Genomic DNA, 24,156 nt, shown 5'->3' with positions numbered 1-24,156 from the left:
ACTGAATAAGTAATAGTAGTACGCGTAGCTATACCGTGGCATCGATCTACGGTGTCAATGTGAAATGCACTGGAAAATCGGGCGCCTGAACGTAAAAAGCATAAATTTTCAACGAAGGATAGTTTTAATCCTGGAAGCATTTCTGTGAAAATTTTCGGAGCAACTCTGTTACCGTGAAAAGTTATAACAAAGCTTTCTTGAAAATTAAAAACAAAAAGTTTACTACTGCTGGACGCGGCCATCCTTCGGCGGTAAACATTCACTGGCGATGCCCTTTTTTATTTCTGCATCTCTTGTTTTTCTGGTCTTCTTTGGTGCCTGCCTGAACATAGCAGGCTGGCTATAGCCAAGAACCAAATGGGGTTTCAAAAACCAGACACAGAAATATAGGCGAGAATGGTGCAATCCTTCGATGTCTTCGAGGACCGCCGCGATAACGATGCTTCAACACAGACTGCAGTGCGATCTTTTCCTCGACAGCCTGTGTCGCCTGCTATCGCCCTCCTGTTGCCTTGGGAGTTGGTATACTTTATTCCCTCAACTTGCTACATCTGTGGGCAGACCCTCGTTCGAGAAGGGCTTTCTTTTCGCGCAGACCATCTCCCCGCCTCGCGCTTCGGGTTTCCCCACGGAAGCAATTACCCGGCCCTCGTAGATTTTCAGACCACCAAAACAAATAAACAAACAAAAGAAAAAGCAGCTGCAAGGAGACAAAAACAAAAAGAAAACTAGAAGAAATGTTTGTTGGGAAACATCATGCACTGCTCAAAATAGAAACAAAACGAAGAAGCTGGCTGGCTGGGTGGACAAAAACAGTACGCTGCACGTTCCCAGGCATGGCCAACACGCGAGTGCAGTATGGGAGGGCCCCGGGAAAACGATAAAGCCGGGGAAGAGGGGAGATCTCCCTTACTGGTGCTATCCGGGCTCTAGGCGTCGCCTTTGTTTTTTCTATCTCCCTTTTCTCAGAGCTGCCGCGTCGTCAACGGTTTACGGACACGTTGCTTACCTTCGTAATTTTTTGTCTGGAATTTAGTGGGTGAAGGTTGTGCCGTGATTTGGTGGATAACCAGCCGTAACAAAAACAGCCACGTGCTTGCCCTCAGCCGAGTACTATGTGGCTTGGCGGAGCTGAGCGACGGGAACGCGGACATTGTTCAGTAGGCCTTGAGCCAAACGCACGGGGGCTCAGCATATTGCCCAGCACCAACTACAAAATGTCAGCGAGCGCTCAAGCCCCCGGTGACGACCCCCCCCCCCCCCCCCCCCCGTTTTCGGAGTCCCTGCCAAAAACTCTCCGTGCCCACCGCTCTTCTTCCATATCCGTTGACTCTAACTTCAACTTTTTACTATACTAGCTTCCCTGCCCTCAGATAGTGACCATCCCATATCACTTGTACCCTCTGATTTGTGTTTTACCCTCCACTCCCAACGCCGGTCTACCCACACCGCGTTGCTCTACTTTTGACCTTGCTTGGATACACAGAACTGTACTGCCAAAAGCTAAACTCTGCACAATAACTCCCTTCAAAGTTTCCCTCACCACCTCATACCAGTTATAATTCCACGAGTCTCTATTCTTCATTACAGCTGCATTTATGTTGCCCTTACCAGTTACATATTTTTCATGTTTACTCCGTCGCTCGTCGCTCGCTAAATCGCTTACATGCGGTTCCACCTTCACTGTTGCTTGTAGCCTCGCTCGGTTTCTGGATTTCTAGAAAACGGCGCTCATCGCCTTGGTCGCTCGCTTCCGTCGCTTTCATGCTGTTTGCTTCGACACGCGAGTGATCGAGTGACGGCGAAGCGGGTCGCCGTCGCTTGTTTCGTCGCTCGCCAAATCGTTTACATGTGGTTTATACTTACAGGGTGAAACAAGGAGACGCCAGGCTCTTTAAATCGACCGGAAAATTCGGTTTCTGAACCTATCGCGCTGCGACTTTGTGCAGCGTTGCCCACAGATGGTGCTTTTTTTTTTTTGTAAAATTTGCAAAGAGCGTATTTACCTGAGGAAAAAGTAAAGAAAGAAAAAGGCTTAGCTCTTATGGAAACGCAGCGACGCCACCGGTCTTCAAACAACACGGCGCCGTTTCGCACGGGAGACAAGGGATGGCGCAACAAACGCCGCTAACGAACGAGCATACGGCGCCGAGAGCAGGCCTTTTTAGCAGACGATCTTTTCGACTCAAAAGCGGCGCGCGTTCCGCAGGCGGCGACAGTCGCAGAAACAAAAAAGACAGGCGCGGTAACAGCAAGGAACTGCAGTTCCTTGTCTGCAAAAGGGCCGGCTCTCGGCGTCGTCTGCTCGTTCGTTGGCGGCAGTTGGCGTCGCGACCGCTTGCGCCATCTCTTGTCTCCCGTGCGAAACGGCGCCGTGTTGTTTGCAGACCGGTGGCGTCGCTGCGTTTCCATAGGAGCTAAGCCTTTTTCTTTCTTTACTTTTCCTCAGGTAAGTTCGCTCTTCGCAAATTTTACGAAAAAAAAAAATGCACCATCTGTGGGCGACGCTGCGCAAAGTCGTAGCGCGATAGGTTCAGAAACCGAACTTTCCGGTCGATTTAAAGGGGCACTGACACCCCAAAGGTCGTATTTATTTTTATTGTCTAAAACGATGCAAGTTGTAGTCATAGACACGCAAAAAAAAACGCATCGCGAAAAAAAATTTTCCCGCGCGCGCGCGCGCCTTTTTATTTTTGGCGTTTGATTTTCCCGCCTCTCGCCTCCTCGCTTCTTTTGATCGGTGACGTCAAAAATCAGGAAATTTAAAAGTTTTGTAGGCGACATCTCTATAACATTTAATTACGGCAATCTTAAAACATGTTTTTTTAACGCAATCGCGAACGCACTACGGCACTTCTTTTTGAAATACCAAAAATCGGGAGTTCGTTGTGGTGCCGTCTCCTGGATTTGTATCCTCCAACGGAAAACAGGCGACACCGCTCAAAACCGGTTCGCCGCAACGCCGGCGCTAACCGGCGCTCGCTCCTATCCTCCTCGCTTTGGGTCGCCATGGCAACAGCAGGGAGTGGTGACAGGACAGTGGACTCTCAGGTCTCCTCAATTTTTGACGTCAAGGCACCGGCGCCGATCGCGCGGGAACTTCGAATTCGGCATTTGGAAATTGTTTTTTTACTTCACGAATACTGAATTCCCAAATCTCAAATTTCGAGGGTAATGTCCCGGCATCGTTTTCAATCGTTTCGGATAATAAAAAAAAATATGATTTTGATGTGTCAGTGCCCCTTTAAAGAGCCTGGCGTCTCCTTGTTTCACCATGTATATCGTTTGAGCAATGGTGAACTGCGTGGTTGTAGGGTACTCTAACCACACGCGGAAAAAGCCCACCGACGAAAACTGTGCGAAAGTGGTCGTTTTCCTCACCCCAAAAGGGGTGACTAACAGGTGTGAGAGGACGGCAGCCTTAACTTCGAAAAGACGCTAATGAAAAATGCGCCACATTTTTCATTAGCTTCATTCATTACTCACACGATGAGCCGCGCGTTATGGTTCTGCACAGGAACGAACACCGTAGGCACGACGTACGACGCGGTGGCGATGGAGCAACACCGTCACACGGCCGAAGTAAAGAGAGTCCGCTAGAGACCAAAAAGAACTGTACAAGCTTATTCACCTGGGCTAGTTGGTGGTACATTTCAGGATTAAAAGCGTTAAAAAACGAGGACCAGTAAAAGAAATACTGTGTGTGTGCGTCTCCGTTTACTAGTCCTCGTTTTTTAGCGCTTTTAATCCGAAAAAGACCCCCCCCCCAAAAAAAAAAATAAAAAAAATAAAATACAACTAGCAGAACAAAAGCACCAAAGTAGAAAAATCGCAGTTCTTGCAAAAGAGCTGCCGCCACGGGTAAAAACTAATTAAAAACACAAAAAAAATATTCCTAGCGCGCATCAATAGCAAAAAAAAAAAAAAAAAAAATGAACAACTTTGTTTTGCCTTAAAAGACCCATTAAAGGAGCTGTGCAACGATTCTAATGTTGAGAGAATTGGCATCTTCTACTTTTTGACAATATTCATCTTGTCACAAAGGACAGAAAACACACCTTCCTTCAAAATGCTGCTATTCCGCCGCGTAATCGCGAGGCAAAAATTAGAATATTCCCCGACCTGCAGCCGCGACGGCGGCCGTGAGAACCACGCGGCGTGACGTCAATGGGAGTCTTGTAGGAAGATAGCAAGTTGTGCGAATACCTGCTCGATAAAAGGTAACTTTCCATAAATCTTGTCGTTCCAACATAATTATAAATGCGTCAAAAACCTGGTATCATCGACAAAACTTTTATTATACGGAGTTTTAGTGGCGCCATCTATCTCCACAAAACCGTCAGCTCTCTGTGCTATCGCGAGCAGCCGCCAGAAGCCGGAGGGGGAGGGGGACAGGGCCGGACGGGTATGGCCGGACCCAGATGAGACTTTCCTCCTTTCACCATATTGTTCGCGCTACGCCCGCCAGCACCTGTTCACGCGGTCACGAGCGGATGAGTTCTCGCTGCTCACTGATGGCTCTAGAGAGAGCATCAGAACCCCGCGCGACCCTCATTGACGTCACAGCGCACGTGACCTTGAAGATGGTCAAAAAATTGAGATTCCGAAAACCTCAATCTTTGTCGATCTTTAAAATAAAAACTAGGACATGTAGGCAAAAGCGGTTTTTGTTTTTTACTTCAGAAAGGTCGAGACACCAACTCCCAAATTATCTAAGCAAAACACTGAAAGTGTTGCACAGCTCCTTTAAAGTTGTAAAATGCTGCTAAACCACGCTGAAAGGTTCGGCCGGACGACAGCCGATAGCTACGTGGGATAGAAAGAAACTTCGAAGATGGCGACCGTGGCGGTCGATGCCAACGCCCCTAGCGAGTGACATCAAGTGAATGTCACCTATACATCAACTCAGTTTTCTCGCTAAATTTAGCGGGAAAATTCACGTCTTGTGGCAGAAACATCAACTCGGTTTACTCGCTAAACTTAGCGGGAAATTGACGTCACGTGATCCACACACCACTTCATTTACCCGCTAAATTTAACGGGGGAAATCGACGTCACGTGCCCTAACGTCACGGGACCTATACAACCATTCAGTTTCCCCGCTATATTTTGCGGAAAAATATGCCTCATGTAACACACCACTCCTCTCACCCATATAATACACTTTATGCATTCTAGAACCTCGAAGCTGAAGGTCGCTTCCAATTTTTTTCATTATCCTAACGAGAGGAAACTGAGGAAGGAACGGCTCACGCGCATCCGTAGTTGAAAATGGCAAATCAGGTTCAAAAACCGCTGGTGTGTGGAATAAATAATACAGTGAAAACGACCTCGTGTGGGCCTGTTGGTTGCACTGCGTTCCGTGAGTATTGGTGTCATATTAGTTCCAAGTTGGCTCATTGTCTGGTTATTTCAAGCTAGTAAACCCATGCCTCAAACTCCCAATACAACTGGCTGGAAGCGGAGGGGGTTGGCTCCCGGAATCATTTCGACTAAAGGCCTGCTTACTTGGCCGGGCGACGCGAAATGTGCGAAACGACATCTCGTAGATCGATGAAACTTAAAGGGGCCCTGCAAGGACTTTTTACTGTTTTTTAATTTGCACCGAACCTGAGCGCACTGAACGTAGTAACTTAGTGAAACTTTTCTTTTCGCGAAATTCGCTTTATTTTAAAAGTTATAGGCAATTTAGAATTACAAAAACAAGCAAAAAATAACCTCCTTCATGACGTCGTAGGTCCTGGCTTGAGTGACCGTGAACTAGAGGAGGAATAGTGAGCTCATCGAGCGCTCACGGCCGCCGCACTCCGTGTCGACGGCGCCAGAGGGCGCCACTAAAGCATGTTCTGGATAGGCTGTATGCAGCGGGCAGCCAAAGCAGCTTTCATTGCGTTTGCTGCGCGATTAAACACTAATTCGGCATGACACTTCATTGGCCACAAACGACAGCAAACACGGGGTAAAGATCAGTTCAGAATGGGAGCCACTTCGCGCTGCCATACCGCGAAACGGCCAAACCGCAAGACAAAGCCTCTCGCCGAAGGCCTTCGGAACGCTCGGAGCCGGTCGGATCCTCCTGTCCATACGACTGCAGCGCCACCGCGTACATCCGGGATTTTTCCGTGTCGGCGCCTTATCCCACTACTCCTTTCTAGTATGCGCCGCCTTTGCCACCGCTTGGCGGCGGGTATGTCGACGGGTCATTTCTTGTTTCCTTACTTTATAAACTGCATTTCTTCTTTTTTTCGTCTATAATAGTGAACAAAAACTACTTTTATCAATAATTGAAACGGTTCGCGACACTTATATTTTGTATTTCGACCAAAAAGAAGCTTTTAGCGGCTCTGACCAGTAGTAAGCCCAGGACCAAAGACGTCACATTTTGCGCGCTTTCGGTACCGCGGGTCGCCCTCGTCGGTGGAGGAGGTTTCCGTGTCGTCCGGTTAAAATATGGCGCACTGATATTTAGCCACTCTTTCCGTGCCTGCTGGCTTGCCCGAACCCCAAGAGACGTGGAAACCGCATAAAAGGTAGTCCCTTAAATATGATTGCAGGGCCCCTTTAAGGGCCCCAAAATGAATTCAAAGTGTGCAAATTGTGTGGTGCACTTTTCAGCAAGAGCATTTACATGTATACATATTAAGTGATCCTTTTCGAAAATGGGAGAGAAAACGCATGGATCAGCTGCTGCAATTTGTCGGGCCAAGCCTGACGATGTAAGGCCATCATGCTCGAGGCAGTAGTTTCAGTTTAGCCATAGACCCCCAAAACAAAACTTTGAGGTAAGATATCTGCAAACCTACACGAGACATGGGAAAAAAGAAAAAGAAAACTCGTAATTTAGGGACACTTACTTCACTAAAACATGAGTAACCCTCGAATCGAGAAAATGGACCGGGAGTTACCCTTAACGCGCCCGTCAAACAAGAGTATAAGACACAATGCAGTGCATTTTCAATGACGAGAAAAGAAAGGGACGAATACATCTCAGCACAGAACACTGCTCTCCCACCAACATCATTGCAGGTGACTAGGTCTCAAAGAAAGGTACTGTCGAAGTAATTTCATTACTTTCTACAATTAATGCATATAATAGCAACGATCACTTTTGGCATACTAGCAATTTTTATTGTACTTGACTACATTCGGAGGAGAACCATTATGATTAAATTACATTTCAAAAGTATTGTAGCCAAGTACATGGCAAGTAATAATGATAAAAAATAAAATAAAAACTCTACGCGATTTGTGATAATAATACATGAGAGGATTGGCAGTAAAGCTGCAACACACAGGAAGACTAATAGCATCTATTAACAATATCAGGTACAATACATCCGCTTAAATCAAAAACCGTTGAATTGTCCTTTCCAGAACTTTTATAAAACACGAGTATTCAATACTTACGCACAGTGTTTGGGACTGCAATAATTGAAGCATACCGTAGAGCAGTTTGTTTTATTTTCCCACGTTATTTTAAGCAGTTTTACATTACTTTTTCTCGTGCTAGTTTTTTCACATTCCGTGCAAGTTTACAAGTAGCTTACATTTCCTATCTCGCAGCGCATCACAGAGATCGATGCCGCGCCCCCAGCTGCGATGGCATGACGACATTAAAGGGGTACTCCGCCGATTTCTTTATGGTCCCCGATTTGCTTGAAATTTTGCTAAACTCGCCAAACAACATTGCCAAAATAGTATCCCAAATATTAGGTAAAAAAAATTTTTTTTTCACGAAGTTATTGAATTTACAATTTTAGTCCTCACCGTGTTTTTCAAACTGAAAGTCTCTACTGGCAACAATGAAAAAGTGACGTCATTGGAAGTGCAGGGGTTCACTCTTTGGACTGTAGAATTTGTTCCCAACTGATTCGAAGCAGTTTCATGGTGTCAAATGAATGCTTTGGAAGCTCGCTCCAGTCCCCGCGCTCCAGCACGGAACAAATGATTGGCATATTCTATTTTTTAGACTGCTCGCCCGACTGGCAAGCTAAACTTCCAGTGACGTCACGGCCCTGAAAGGGGCGGGTATATTTGAATGTTTGTTTTTGCATCATTTTCATTTGCCGATTTCGCAATAACTATTATGAATTTCACGATACTAAATAGCATACCAGAAAGGGCAAAGGCCGGGGAGTCAGAAAATATAGTTAGTTGAGGTAGCTCAAAAATCGGCGGAGTACCCCTTTAATGCGCTACTTTTCGAACACACAAATTTGGAAACCATGAGAATGTGCAAACAGACAACAAAAAAAACAGAAAGAAAAGGGTATAAACTTCATCGCTCTGAAGCACATACACAAACACTGACACACAGGCATAAACTAAACCTGAATAAATTCTATTTTAAACATAAAGAAAGAAATGTGGAGAATGCAGGGTAAAACAATATATTATCTAAAAAAACATATAAAAGTTAGAAAAGGGTTCGTTAGAAACTTTTATTTCGTGTCTTTTTCTATTTAATAATTATTCCCTTCAAATTTATTTTAAAAAAAAGTTTGTGCACCGAAATACTGTCAGCTATAATCATCGCCATAAAATTTACGGAAATAAAAAACAAGGTTTTTGGCCTAAAAAAACATGCCAGTCATTCCTGTTCCCATGGACCCTAAATTGTTGTAAACGACGCAGGCGGCCCAAAAGCGCTACTTCGGGAAACGCATGTCCGTGCACGTCAGAGTGTTTAGGTCCGCCGACTCTCAGGCGGTGGGCGGGGAAGGATCGCAGGAAGCAGACGACAGCTCTCGTATTCTGTCCTCGGCCGCGCCCAGTCGCTCCTCCAGGACAGAAACCGTCTGCAACGGTGAAGTTCCTTGGGTCAGTTGTGGTGCCCGGTGTCCCGTTAATGTGACCAAACCGTCTTTATTTCCCGGACTGTAGTCCACGCCAAATGTAAAACCCACAAAAAGAAATATTGGTCAGAAAGAAATAAGTTCTTTTATAACCAATATGCCAAGCCCGCGCGTAAACAATTCTTGTACACGGCACACATTAAGAAATGCTTGCTTTATTACATCACAAAGAAACTTGCATCATATATAGATCATTGTTAACATACTCTATCATTCACAAACTCTATGACATGTCGTGATAATAAACGACAAAAAAAAATCCTTGCATAGTTTGTATTAGATAAAGTTTCAACTTTTATACATGTATACAACCCGTGGGCTATCCGGTGTGCAAATTCGTCCACTCTTTGCGCACGATCGTGCGTTCGTTTACCTGCTAGATGCGCCCACGCGCTTTTGTTCTTTTCCGACCTCAGACAACGACAGCGCGTGCGTCTGCCTCATCATCGCGCATTCTATAGACGCTTGCAAGCATGGCGCCTCACTGGTGCCCTATGCGTGCAAGCACGTGCAGCGTGCATGCACATGAACGTAGCTTCGGCAAACTGCTAATTGCAAGTACTTGTCCGTACAAGCAAGCATGGCGGCGGCCAGATGTCCCGTTTGTAATCGTCTATATGTTGCCGCTAGATTGGCGCGCCTCTGCTTGAGTTCCGACGCGTCGGACGTCTTTTTCGGACACTTCTCTCCATATAGTCCGTAAAAGAGGGTCATTTGGATAAGAAACGGTCATAAGGGAAACAAGAGTACTCCCAAAAGCAAAGTCAGACAGCAATTGCAGTCTCCATAATAGTGGTCAAGTGCGTAATCCATCACCTTTAATGAGGCCACTAATTAAGGAATCAATTAGGTTCAGCTTAATAGCGACCCTTAAGGCCCGTTCACACTCTTGCGACTGCTTGCGACCTCTTAAACCTGGGTTCCTTAAAACTTCTTAAACCAGAGAACACACTGGCGCCATCTATTGGGAAGCAGTGTAAACTCGGCGGTCCGGCATATTTTTTTTTTATTTCTCGCGCAATATCCTTTCTTTTTTGGCTCGAAAAACTTTTGTCAATGTTATAAACGAGCCTTTCTATGGGTATTAGGCACATTTGACCTCGGAAATCCCGCAAAACCTTCGCTTTTGTGAAATGCAGTTCTAGGGTCACCGCATAGATGGCGCCACAATGTCAGTGTGTTCCCTCATTCTAGAAACATTTAAGAAGTTGTAAGAGATCTCGTCTCTCTCAGTCGTACTCGGTCGCAAGAGTGTGAACGGGCCTTAAGAGGTCACTACTGGAGCTGAGAGAGCCACCATCGCACCAAAATGTAGAAGCCTGCAAAGTTACGATAGAATCGTCTAGCATTTCTATCAATATAAAGAAATCCTAATTGTTGCGAAATCGAAACAATGAGGCTTGGGAGCAAAGCAAATATTGAACACTGAATTTCGTGAATACTTTAGTACTGGAGGCTCCAAGGAAGCACAATTCAGTGTTTGTATACAAGCGACCCATTATCATTGCAACATTTTGTCTTACTTTTAACTTTATGCAGTCAAAGGCCTCTATGGTACAAACTGAGAAGATGAGAACCGCAGGAAGGAGCTTCAGTAGCTCCGCCTCCAGCGTGAGCTTCCTGCTTTCAACAATGCTTCTAGGTCTCGTGCGCCTCGAGCGTGCAGCCGAAGCACGGTGGAAGGCATGGAGCGCGTGTTGGGGGCCAGGCGTTCGAAAGACACGCCTTGTTGTTCTCACTCTGTCAGTGACTCTCAGCGGTAGAAAAAAAAAAAAAAAGAAGATAGACATTAGGTCTGTTCGATTCGCCTGAACTGGCTGAACTAGTTCAGCAGTGCAGGAACTGGTGCATTCGATTCAACCGGAAGTTGTACGGCCGCTGCACTGGCGCGTTCGATTCATCCCAGTTCTGAACGAGTTCAGACCCAGTTCCTCAAAATCTTGCACCGGCTCCGGAGTCAGTTCAGCGTCCGTGCAGAAGCAGACGACAAGAGCAGACGGCGATAGCAGACGACACTCCTCGTCCGTCTCTGCTCGCGGTGCCATTTTTTCGCAGGTCTTGCTCAAATGTCTGCGATGTGTAAGAATAACGCCGATACGGAGGTTGCGTTTCCTCTCATTTATGATAATAACGTACCTGCAGTGGACGCGGAATTGAGATTATAACCGAGGGTAGGAATTTGATTGATTATGATATTCTGAAAGCGTTTTAGGCACCTGCTCGTGTAGGTTTGGCTCCCGGTGGTAAGTGTTGAAATGTTGGCTCACGTAAATTGTTTCTTTTTGATGCTATGTGGGGATCCAAAGTGTTGATATTCTTTCTTACAGACACGGGAAAGGTATTGCACTCTTGATCGTCCCAGACTTCAGTTGCTCTTGGATGCATACTGACGACTCCGATACATTGCAGATGTCTGGGATTTAGTACATTGGCCCTCGCATGCTAGCTGAGCATAATACTGCATGCTTTGTCCGCTGGTATCTGTGGACGCCCACTAACGGGCATGAGAAAAACGCCGGGAATCGGAATTGACTTGGTAGTTCCACGCAGGTCTTTCTTGAGAATCAGAATAAACGCTTCAGCTTGACGCCAAAGTTATGGTCGATAACTGTTTTGGCCAAAACGCTATCGTCAGGCCTTCGTTTTCGAGGTGACCGCCACCACTGACTCCCGACGGAAAATCATCCTGATGCCGCGAACCTATCGTCGAAATGCGAAACTCGGAAGACTTGGAGTGACTCTACTATTGCTAAATGAATGTAAAGGACACGAACGCTTAGGGAAACGACAGGAACCGAACGGCCGTTAAAAATGCAGACAGAAACACATTTCGCGCAGAAAACGTTTTTAGTACACTCGAAAAAAAATATTCACAGAAAAGATTCGGTTATAATACTTTAAAAGAAACACGAATGGTCTCATCAAACCGCAACTAATTAAATGTAGCATACAACGTGGCGTGGAGAAACAAGAGCCAACAGATGCAGACGACACCCTGCGTTTCCGCTCGGAAAGGCGATCACAGCGCCAGTCCTAGCGCGGCGGCTGCACTGGTTCTGCACCGCCGCTGCACGACTCCTGCACTTCCCTGAACTCGGACAGAACTGGTTCAGAACTTTCTGGTCAAATCGAACAGACCTATTGGTTCTTCAAAGTGGCGGCAACGTACCTGCGACAGCGCCAACAGTTGTGACGTCAGCTTGTCCACTGTTTGCTGCATCTTGTGACTGGCTGTAGTCTCCTGTGGTGGACACGACGGCACATTCACCTGGACACATGGTTCACAGACTGTATATATACGTGTCCACGATTTTAGTTCTTAATTTTTCGAAAGAAACCCGTAACAATACGACGTTCTTATGCTCGTTTTAACATGCTTCCGATATGTTTATTTCTGTGCCATAATAAGGGCATTACACAAACGCTATCCCACAGACAGCACATGGTTACATGGATCCATCCACGAGACCTTGCAACGTTCCCGCGAACTTCCAAAATTGTGCATCGTATAGGTGGTATTCCCTAAAAGTCGCTGGATCCTAGGAAAGTAGTGCCATCGCCTTCGCTGCCTACTAGCCGGACACAAACATATGCTAACACACAGACTACCCAACCGCGCAAGGTGAATGGCTGATCGGTCTCAATTGCCATAGCAATCGCCCTTTCGGTCCATTCGAGTCTCCGAAGCTTCGAAAGGGTCGTTCTAAACTTAGTTGCAGCAAGATCGCCAGGGAGAATTGTTGCACTGAAAGCGTTTATGGCCAATATAAGCGCCTATGGCGCTGTGCATCTAACCCAATCATCAATCATGCTCATCTCCACAGATTTCTTAGAATGGTATTGTTGTTCTCGCGTATTTGAAGACAGGAAATTTTTTTCAATGCCGCCAAGCGCTTGTTTTGGCGGCATGTGGATAGCAAAATCTTGGTATCCAAGTTCTCTATAAAGCTACCCGTAACCATGAATTTAGATCAACTTGCCAAGAATGGAGAGGTCAAGCCATGGGAACCAACCTGGTCGGAGGCCGGCTTGCTGGGTCGCGTAGTGGCCAAGTCTGGAAGCTCCCTGAGTACTTCGAGCGAGACTTTGGGTGAAGGAACGTCTCCGCCGTTCTCTTTGTCAGAACTGTCGCAGCCGGTCTTCCACAAAAACACCTGCCAATCGGAACAGTGAAGTTGAGATTCTCTTCACTATATTACAGTCGCCAACAACTTAAAGAGATACTGACACCAGACTTGTACGTAATCCGTTACAAGGAACAAAATTACTTGTAATCCCTTACATTTATCGGTAATTTCGTAAGGGAGTAATTACATAGTTCAGAAAGTAATTGTAAGATACTGTCCTTACTTTTTACGTAAGGGAATGCTTGTAATCCGTTACATTTTTGTTTCCATTTGGGGAGGAAAAAGCGAGAACTTTAGATATTACCCAAAAAAAATCGTATTTTTTTTTTCCCTAAGGTATTCACCGGAACCACACATTACAATCACAATCACAATTTACGAAACGAAAAGCCCGCCATTTTCTAGATGTTCAAAGGCTTTCTTCATGTCACCTAAAAACCTCAAATATTTTTTTTTTGTTGTTGTTTGGTTGTTTGCAAGTCGCAACTGTCAGCTTGCTTGACCACAACGAAGTGGGAAGCACACCGATACAAAGAACCGGACTCTCCGTGCAAAACAATATTAAATAAACCCCCAAGTTCAAAGTGTTCCCGTCAAACAAAAATAAATAAATAAATAAATAATTAAATAAACGTTGAAGTGCAGTTCGGCGGAAATCTTCACATAAAAACGAGGTAAGATGTCCGATGAGACCTTTTTAGAGCCAGATGACGCTCAAGGTCCCAAAATAGTGAGATGCGGCAACAATAAACGCTTCCAAAACACTTATGTCTTGTTTCTTACCCTAGGACAGTAAGGTTGAAAAGAACGCCGGGAAAGTAACGAATTACTTATAATGCGAGAGCATTAACTGTCTCATGGAGCGAGCCGACGTCATCAGCTTTGAAACCGTGCAAAACGGCACCTTAACGAAACCACGCGCAAAGCTAGCCAACGGCACCTTTCCACTTCGGTCCCATTGGCTGGCACGCGTCCACGAGGCTCCCATTGGCCGCTGCAAGTCAGTTTGTGCGCTGTCATCCTGACTGTGTTATCACGCTGTTGTGTTATCAGTGATCACCGTGTTTGCTCGCCTCTTATCGGTTGTACGGGGCGTGACAATATATACGGTGCATGGAACAAACCAAGGGGTTCGTTCTGCTGGGAGCTACGTTGCTGTCTGTTCCTTCCTCGCGCCGCAAGACACACGACAGTTTGAACGATCGCTCACCCGATGGCGCTGCGTGTCCGCGAGGCAATGGCTCCATCGTTCCACGCCCAAGGCCAGTGCGTTGTACGCCGCACATTAAAGAAGGGAGCGAAAAGCGGCGTGCCTGCTTTTGCATTCCCAACTGATAAGAAGTGCTTAGGTGTACCTCGAGACTTTCTGAAGCAACGGTTACTTACTTTTATGGAAGGGTAATTGTAACTGTAATTAGTTATATTTAGCTATGGGTAATTGTAAATGTAATTCCTTACTTTTTTTAGTAATGTGTACAAGTCTGATTGACACCCCTGAAAAAAAGTTTTTTTTTTTTGGCAGGCGATTTAATGTGGTGCCAGAAGTCTATCAATATTTTGCAGCAACGTCACGTATATTTTGAATAATAATAATAATAAAAAAAAAAAACGGAACTGCTCAAAACTGATATTGAAACTGGACTGGCGAGGGAGAGGAAATGCAGAGGTGAGAGTTGCGGAAGTCACGTGGCTACACCCGACTGCGTTTTTCCTTTTTTTTTTTTTTTACTTTGTTTTCGCTAACTTGAGGTCTACCCACTATCCTTTCAATCGGAGCCAATCAGAGCTCGACGTCTTTCTGACGTCACCGCGACCCCTACAAGAAAAGCAGACGAACTCGCGCTCCGCAAGCAAGGTACCCCCCCCCCCCCCCTCCCCAAAAATTCAGTTTTTTTCTTCTCACCGTAACCAATAAACTCCGCATCGCCGAACGCTCATTTTCTGTCCAAACGTAGCGCTAGCGGCCCGAACCACATGCCAAAGTTTCAGAACGAGCCGTTATCTTAGTCAAAAGTCATTAAGTGATGCTCTGAAATTTTTAATGGGAAAATGGAGGACCATTGAGCTCTCGAATACGCGGAGCTGAACGGCGCCAGTTACCGAAAACAGCAAAAAACGGGCCACTTTTTTTTTTTCATTTAAAGAAAATCGCTTGTAAGTTTTGATTGAGATAACATGTTACCTCATTGAAAACTTTGGCATCTGGACCGGACTGCTAGCTCTACATTTGGGAGGAGAATGAGCGCTCAGCAACGCAGACTTCATGAGAAAACATGATTGCGCTTTAAGACAAAGACAGAGGAAGAACAGGCACCACAGAGCGCTCTGTGGAGTCTGTTCTTCCCCTGTCTATGTGTCTATGTCTTAAAGCGCAATCATGTTTTCTCACGTACCAATACCAACTCGCCCAACAATCACCACTTGGCACACTTCATTTCCTGCAATAAAAAAAAAAAAACTTTTTGTGCGTTGTTTTTTGGGGGGGAGGGGGGGGGGGGAGGGGACGGACACGTACACAAAGCCTATTTTTTTTTCTGGAGGGAGTAACTTTAGCTATCTGTTTTATGCTATTGCATAACATATATGCAAACCTTTTGCATCTCTCTCAGGGTACCGTGCTAATTACATTTCTGAGCCTACAACTAGTAGCTGCAATAACATAAATCCATTTATTGGAAACCTACAGACCTCTTACAGGCAAAGCTTTCATCTTTGGTGGCATACAACAAAAGTTTAGACAAAGTTAAGATTTATTACCGGTCCAAATTTATTCAGTTGTCATATCACTCATGTCTCAGTAATATACACACATTTATTCCCTCCAAGAAGCGCCCACAATATGAATCGTTCACGATAACGAGACAGGAACGCACGTATTTACCCAGTTTGTTCCCAAACCTGTTCTCTATAAGCGGGGCATCTATCCATAATAACGGGGTCCGTAATAACTAAACATGACAGTACTAAGGATTTGTTTGGTCAACAAGCTCTGCACCTGTACTGAGGAACACTCCCGATGCAACCAAAGCAGAGACAGTTTAGTGAAGAACCGAAGCAGGACAAAGTAGGCAAACTTACACGGAAACATGCCTTGTGTTTCTCGAGATTTTATACCGTTGAGAATGTGCGTGAAAAACGTCTTCCCGTTTGGTACTAGACTTTCAACGCAGCGGCACACATGCGTCAGCAGAAGTCCATTGACACAGTGAAGCGATTAACCAATAAAAGAGGAAAGATGGGCCGTGACTCGCCTGATTATCCTGGCCACCGGTTGCAAAGTAGCTTCCATCGTCAGAGAAGCTCACCACATTCACTGGTTTCTAAATAAACGCATTGACAAAAACAAAAAATGCGGTTGAAACAATTGCTGATTGAGGCTCCGTTATACGGGGTGTTCGTTTTAGAAGGAACAGAATATTTCCCAAGGGGGAACTTCTGTTAGGGTTTTTATAGCACTGGGACAAAGTTGAGGGCCCTGGGAGCCACTAGGAAAAAAGCAAAATGAGTAAAACTAAATTAGCATGCTAATCAGCTAGAAAGTTTCAATTACCGTTTTACATATTAATTTATTTATTTTTTCTTGGGGGGGGGGGGGGGGGCGGGGGGAGGGCGGCATATTGCAGTGATTAAATTCGGTTTGAGAATTCCTCGCCCCATAGCACCCGCCAAATTTTTCATCAGAAATGTCTTGTTACGGCTAGACTGTAATGCAGTCGAGCGTAAATTCTGAACTAAACTATGCCCCCCCCCCCCAAAAAAAAAAAAAGATATATATATATATATATATATATATGAACAAATATGTGCAGATGAATGAACCGTACTTAATCCAATGAATCAAAGAATCAAAGTTTCCAGGAACCCGCCGAAAGCCAAAAATTGGCGAAGCCAATTTTTGGCTCCGCCAAAATTTTTATATATATATATATATATATATATATATATATATATATATATGTGTGTGTGTGTGTGTGTGTGTGTGGTTTAAGTTAATTAGCTGACTAAAAAAGCAATTTTGCATTCCAAAAAAAAAAGTTATTAAACAGGCGAGCTGGTTAACCGGAGACGAAATGACGACAAGGGGCAAATACAAACGTCCCAATTTTGAGACGTGCTTGTTTTTACGCTTGCTGCCCATTTGTCTCCAGTTCTTCATATTTGGTTTTTTTCCAGTGGCCCCCATTGCCACAAACCTAGGCCCAGGGCTAAAAAAACTGTAATGCAAATACCTTAAAAGAAAAAACTTTTTTAATGAACAAAACACTCAGTATAGCTCAAATAGAGCACGCAAGTGCGTACACTGTTTGAACAATCGTGCGTAGGTTAAAGGGCACATTGAAAAGCACACTTATTCAGGCAAAAATATTTTAAGTTGTGAAGAGATAAGATAATCCGCCAACCAAAAATTGAAATAGTAGCGACCCTACGTTTCGAAACCGTTCGTTTCTTCTTCAGGGGGATGAATGAAGGACAGCAGCTTCTTCTTCTGAAGAAGAAGAAACGAACGGTTTCGAAACGTAGGGTCGCTACTATTTCAATTTTTGGTTGGCGGATTATCTTATCTCTTTATTATTTACCCAACCAGAGAGAATTCTCTCAAACATGTTTACCTTCAAATATTTTAAGTTGTTATAACAGCTGCCTGTGGCACTCTTATACAGTATAGGTAACATAGAGCGGACAAGTGCATGGATTGTTTTAAGAAGCTTTTGTTTTGCTTAAACCCCCAAACTTTGCATCTAGACACACTATGCATTGAAAAAAAAAAAAACTGTCATACAAATTTTAATTTTCTTATCCAGACGAGTTTTATAAAAGCACCATGAAAAATTTGAGGTTAACACCTAAAACAATTGTGCAAAAACTTGCACACAAAAAAAACTTGTTTTATTCTTTAAAGAGGTTCTTTTTTACGTCCCACGGTGCCACAACAAAGCGTGCCATTTGGCCCTACGTCATATGTACCCTCTATATCTTTTTCTCTGTCTCTCTCTCGTTTCCCATCCCAATCCATCTTTTACATTAAAGGCCGACCACCAAGCAGAAAACTCTCCCTCAGTTCCTCCTTTCCCTTCGAGAAAGGGGGAGAGACCTCCCCGCTTTCTGTGGGGAGTAGCTGAAATATCCGCTCCTGTGGGGAAAGGACAAAAGAGGAGTGCCAGAGGGAATGGAGAGCGGGAAACTGGGAACAGGTCTTCCCGGCAGAAGACGGTTCGGACGGGTCGGCCCACAGCTTACTCTATACTCACAAAGTCTGGAAGTTCGACGACGGAGTCATAGAGTGCCCGGTCGCAGATTTGGAGCGCAAGCCTCAAGGATCTGGCAGCACAGAGCATGAAAGGGCCATTTCTCGGGGAACCTGGACGTCAGCGCACACCTTTTGCAGCGGCGAGGACCCGAAACACACTAGTTCGCTCGGGAGAAGTGTATTTCGGCGTCTCGCCGCAGCGGGGCGCCAGTCACGTGGCTCCCTTCTCATCCGTTGTCTGCCACTCTCCCTTTCCTATTTCTGCAGCCGCTTTTCGCGGCGACCTGCCATTCTTTGTCAGTTTAAAGGAGGCTATGGTCGGCCTCTCGACGACGAGCTCGTGCACCGCGCGTAGGCGTCCTTACCAGCCGAGTGCCGAGCGTGTATAGCAGCCTCCCCTTGGCGATGTCGAAGAGGCGCACCAGCGAGTCCGCCGAGCCCGTGAGCAGGTGCTCGCCTCCAGGGTGGAACGAGAGTGACGTCACGGGGCCCTCGTGCGCTGCGAGGGGAACGCGGTCACGACGGGACACAAAAAAAAGAGCAGTCCTGCGTGCACCCACAGTGAGGTCGCAGCAATAGCTGCGGCACCATATCGGATCCTAATCCGTCCCGATGTATCCACACTTCTGGAGCTAGCACTGTACGCGAACGAACCATCGCCCAAGTCTGCACGGCGAGTGACCACGCTCATCTATATATATAAAAAAGAAGCTAACTAAATAGGCGATATTAAGCAACTACCGCAGATTTACGTGACATCACGGCGTCACGTAACAGTGATGTCAAATGTCCTGACACTGCAACGCCACATGAAATCGTGACGTCACGCGAATCTGACGTCAAGGTGGCGCGTGGCGATAGAGACGACAAACGCCCTAAACCATCATTTCTAGATTTTTTTCTTTTTTTGGGGGGGGAGGGGGGGAGAAAGAGAAGAGCCTATAACCGCTATCAATGTAAAAATGATGTTCAATCTACAACTGCACAGTGAACAACAAAGATCAAAACAAACCACCACTGTCCCGCCAAGTTATTACTGCACACAATATTGGTTACTATTGTTTCTATTTTTTTTATGCTTTTTTTTTCTCCAAGCGGTGTATTATCTCGCCCACTTTTCCCCCTTCTGCCTTACCACGCCCACGAGGAGAAATAATTGAAACGGAATTCGCCGCACAGCACCCAGACAGACATTGGATTGCCTGATTAGCACTAGAGGAACCGTGAAACCGGAGAGCGATGATTAAACACCAACCAGGTGGCGCTAGTCGCCACCCGATTCACTGTTTTCAGCAAATATACATCTGTCCGTCCATCCACCCGTCGATCCAAAGCGTGTCCACGTTTCAGTTTTCTCCTCTCCACAACGGTGCCGTGACGATGAGGCACGGCATAACTTTCCCAGCGACCCTTCCCAGGGAGAATAGAGCAACCCAAATAAAACGGGAAATCCGTTCACCGCGGTGTAGGAAGGAGACGGATCTCAAAATGTCAGCGAAACGCAGGCTGCTGTCACCCGATTCCAGCGGCGCGTTTTGCGGCATCCTGTTCACGAAGCCGCCCACAAAGACCTCGTTTACGGTCCCCTATCGACGCGACCGCCGAAAAGTCGGTCACTTTGACGGATGCGTCAGGAGCCCGATTCCAAGCTCAAACACGATAACGCGCGCGAGCGTCCGCGTCGATGCCGGCTTTCCCGCTTCACACGTGTGCGAAGCGGCAAAGCCAGCTTGCCGGACCACAAAACAGATTAAACTTTTTTGTAGAGCGCAGCTCTTTGGAGCCCGTTTCCGGCTTGAGCGGCGCCGCCGTCGCTGTCAGCGTAACCGCGCGGCGCATTATGGGAAATGTCCCGTAATGCACCGCGCGGAGAGGAGGGGGAAAAGGACGAGGGGGAGAGGGAGAGGAGGAGGGGGAAGTGGAGGAGGAGGATGAGAGGGGGAAGAAGGAGGGGGAGGCAGAGAAGGGAAGAGGGGAGGGGGAGGAGAGAAGACGAGGGGAGGAGATTGAAGGATGAGGGGAGGAGGAGGACGGAGGAGGCGAAGCAGGGAGGATGAAGAGGTGAGGAAGAGGGGTATACCCTTCCCTCCTCCTCCTCAAGAGCTGTGCTCTAATTCGGCATCACAGCGAGTTGTAAATGTCTTTAATTTTTTTTTTTTTTACAGTAAGATTTTGCGCATGCGTACATCCACGTCGGGCTGCCCAAACGGCGGTCGTTACTCGATAGTTTGAGCAAAAGATATTAGGTACCTTTAGCAAACCGTTACCGCGTTCCGCGCATCGCACTACCGGAGCCTTTGAAGTATGCTTTTAAAGGAGTCATGAAACGCTTTTTCAACTGTTTTCTGTTTAGCTTTCCTCCTCAACTCATATATCGCGCATTGTACCAAACAGTTCAAGAAGTCGGAAAGGGGGGAGTCCCCTCTTGCTCGGAATCTCGCTTGCAGCCGGACACAGTCATTGTCCCCCTAGAAGATAAGCCCGTCGCTCAAAATTCCGACTAGTTGCTTTCCCCACCCCGTTCACCCCGAAGCTGACAGTGCTGTGGAAGCTACGTGCTCGTTGGGCCAGCCAGACATTTTCCACGTGATCATGCTCTCTCGCGCATACCGCGACCCGCAGAGAATGAGGTCAGGTGATGAAAGGGAGACGGCTGATTGGTCCGGCAAGCGCGTAGCTTCCACCGCAATGTCAGTTTAGGGGTAAAGGGATTAAGTGAGGTCCGGTGTTGTGTGACGTGCGCTTGGGCCCTGGTGACGCGCTGCGGGGGCCGGTGACGCGCTGCGGGGTCCGCGGATGTATCACAGTGAAAAGGCGGAGAGTTTACGAAGGGAAGGAGGTACGAAGTAGTCCGCTATGTTTTGCAAATTTTCGTAGCGAAAGTCACGCTTCTGACTTTCTACCTTTGTTCCTTTGGCCCACTGAACGATGTGCTATTAGTAAAATCCCAATATAAATTGATTTACCCCAGCCCAAAATTCGTTTCATGGGTCCTTTAAGTGCGCGCCCCGCGGTCGCGGTATCACCCGGGCGCACGCACTCAAGTGAATTCTGAGATCGTCTATTTATTGTCATAGCTCAATCTATAGATTCTAAGTACCCTAAAAAAAACTACGTTCAAAGGCGGCCGATTTCCATATTAAAAATACAATCAAAGATCGTGGCACGCCCCCTTTTCTGCGCCGTGGCGCAGAACACCAGAGGGCGCCACCGGACGGGAAGGCAGCAGGGGAGGGCACGTGACAGCCAACCGATGGACTAAATTTTCGAATACGCGCGCCTTCGAAAAATCATTCCGCCGGGAAGCCGTCACTCATGATTGGCTGTCGCGTGCCCTCCCCTACTGCCTTGCCGTCCGGTGGCGGCCCCTGGTGTGCTGCGCCACAGCGCGGAAAGAAGGGCACGGCACGATCGTTGATTGGATCTTTAATAGGAAAATCGGCCGCTCTTGAATGTGATTTCGGGTTTAATAGGACGCTTGCAGCCCGTAGATTGAGTTATGACAATAAGTAGACGATCTCAGAATTTACTTGAGTGCCCCTTTAAGGGGTATTCACCCGGCACGCGCATCCCACGACGAAAACGTCAGGCTTTGCGATTTGCAAAAGCCTCGCGTTTTCGTCTCGTGACGCGCGCGTGCCGGGGAGAAATCCCCGGGATTTCTCCCTCGTGTGAATACCCCTTTAAAAGCATGCTTCAAGTGCTCCGGTAGTGCGGTACGCGGAATACGGTAACGGTTCGGTAAAAGTCCCTGATTTGTGCCCCCTCCCCCCTTTTGTGATCATGATCAAGCTCGCGTTATTTATGTTTTATTATTTGTATGGCGGGCCGAGTTCTAGGGCAAGCTTGAGCCGGCGGCGAACGGGAAGAAGGACGTCGTACCCGCGTACTCCTGGAGCTGCTTGAAGTTGCGAACGTCGTAGCAGCGGACCACGCAGTCCATGCCTCCGACGGCCACGAGGAAGCCGTTCGGGTGGAACTCGGCGCAGCGGAGAGCCCTGCGGACGGGAGCAAGGGGGACACTGCAGTTTTCTACTTGACGCCGAAACCAATTCCACCTAGAGTCACTGAATAGGGTGGAAACCTACTCAGCGACTGCCAATACCACATAAAGGCCAAAACTGCGCCCTTCCCCCTGAAACGTCATCTCTGGATGGATAGATAGGGCTGAACCGTTTGAATCGGGCGGCTGCTTGCGCCACCTAGTGGAGACGAGCGCGTCTGCCGATTTGCGGCGGCTCTTGTCAATCTTCGGCGTGTTTGCCGCTCGAGGGCGGGCCGAGAATCCTCTTTCTCGGAAAGGCGGCTTGCGATTGGCTGACGCGCGCTTGTCGTCACGCCGCCGGCGGATCCGCTGGATCCTGAGCTCCAGATTTTGACGCTCGGAAACGGGCACGAACTTCGATCCCATTTTGAGTAGGGAAATAGACGTCGCACGAGCATAATTTTTCGATTTCTGGGATGCTTGGAGCCCGTACAATAAGTTATCACCAAGAAGAGACGATCTCAAAAACGTCTTTAGTGCACTTTTAAGTGCGAGCTTCTTGTAAGTTCAAATGCGTCCCGGCTGGCGTACGAGCCCTCGTGCAGCGGGCGCAGAAGTCGAAGCCACCCGGTCGCACTACACTCTTTGAGAAAAGGGTATCGATAGTCCTCCCCAAAGGGAGAGAGAGAGAGAGAATGCACTTTAATATTGAGCACAAATTAAGTGTTCAAAACATCCATGGCTTGTAGCACCAAAGCCATTTGGTCATCCGGTTCGTCCGACCCCCAAAGGGAGAAACGGTCTTGTAACCTATGTTCCTTTAGCCTGAAAGCATGCAGGGTACCAAATAGTTCTTCCATCGCCAGCATCTCATTATGGCGGCCCCGAATCGAGCAAATCGAGCTTAATATTGCTCAATATGTCTGTTGTATGGGGCCAGAGGAGCAGTACATAACTTATTTACGAAGCCAGCTTCCCCCCGCAGGTAACAAAACTTGCGTTTCGAACGCAGTTACTCAGTCTTCTCGTTGTCAGCACTGCGATGTTAAACAGTGACCACCGATATCCCTTTGCGCACTTTACATCTTACCTATCCTATTCCTGAAGCCACAATTCCTTCGTCGACCGCACATCACCGAGGAGTGCTAAACCATCCCCGAAACCAAAAGCCGCTCCCACAAGAGCAATTTCGAAGCAGGCTATTTGACCCATCGTTGCACGGTAACCAGAAATTATCGCGTAGCGTGAAAGAAGGTTAAATCGCTTGCCATCAGGTGGCAGGGTCAAGCAGAGTAACTGCAAGTAGCTAGCTAGGTGGCGGTAGGTACCGCCCGATTCATGCCCTACAAAAAATATTTTTATGTCCTCACGCCACCATTGCCCTTAGGCAGTGGTTCTCAAATGAGTGTCCGCGTACCCTTTGGGGTCCGCGAAGGCGTTCTAGGGGTCCGCGAAGCCCTGTCTCATCCCTCACGCCTGGCAATAAAAGTTTTATTTTTTCAGGTCGAAATGAAATGTTTGTTTTCGGGCGAGTTTTCTCGTGTGTACGTCAATAAGAGAGGTCTAGTTCACACTATCCCTTAGTTATATGCATTTATTAAATCATTATTAGGTTCAACCTATACCTTTCCTCTCCACTCACTACGAACGGGGTCCTCCACCATCTCCGCCGATCAACGAGGGGTCCTCGAAACATCGATGGTTGAGAACCACCGCCCTTAGGGATCTTCAGGACCCTTATTATACACAAATGTAGACACATTACACCTACCACAAGCATCAGCTGAACATATATATTGAGCGCATACACATACAAGGCATATACAAACATCAATACAACAGCACATTAACCCGATCTTTTTTCTTTATTTAAAAACGTTTTTATTTACAGTGTTAAAAGCTGGCCTTCTTGCCCATTGCCGAAGCCACGCATGTATAGAA

At 46.8% G+C, this 24,156-nt stretch overlaps 1 protein-coding gene across 3 annotated transcripts in view; it reads right to left on the bottom strand.

The window, feature by feature from the left end:
- Nucleotides 1-8,197: 8,197 nt before the first annotated feature.
- The window catches only part of LOC8029397 (POC1 centriolar protein homolog A), a 183,498-nt gene continuing 167,539 nt past the window's right edge, over nucleotides 8,198-24,156 (bottom strand). The window contains exons 9-14 of one of the 3 annotated variants that reach the window (XM_042286892.1): nucleotides 22,113-22,228; nucleotides 18,596-18,729; nucleotides 16,234-16,302; nucleotides 12,869-13,009; nucleotides 12,025-12,096; nucleotides 8,198-8,798 (exon numbers count right to left, since the gene is read on the bottom strand). In XM_042286892.1, coding sequence (XP_042142826.1) covers nucleotides 8,703-8,798; nucleotides 12,025-12,096; nucleotides 12,869-13,009; nucleotides 16,234-16,302; nucleotides 18,596-18,729; nucleotides 22,113-22,228 — 628 coding nt within the window. In that variant the 3' untranslated portion in view covers nucleotides 8,198-8,702. Of the gene's footprint in view, nucleotides 8,799-12,024; nucleotides 12,124-12,868; nucleotides 13,010-16,233; nucleotides 16,303-18,595; nucleotides 18,730-22,112; nucleotides 22,229-24,156 lie in introns of all 3 variants that reach the window. The other 2 variants (XM_040498755.2, XM_042286893.1) reach the window with 2 other exon arrangements.

Source organism: Ixodes scapularis, unplaced genomic scaffold (assembly GCF_016920785.2).
Source record: "Ixodes scapularis isolate PalLabHiFi unplaced genomic scaffold, ASM1692078v2 PGA_scaffold8__174_contigs__length_109621045, whole genome shotgun sequence".
Classification (NCBI taxonomy): Eukaryota; Metazoa; Arthropoda; class Arachnida; order Ixodida; family Ixodidae; genus Ixodes; species Ixodes scapularis.
This window is presented reverse-complemented; position numbering and strand designations above follow the sequence as displayed.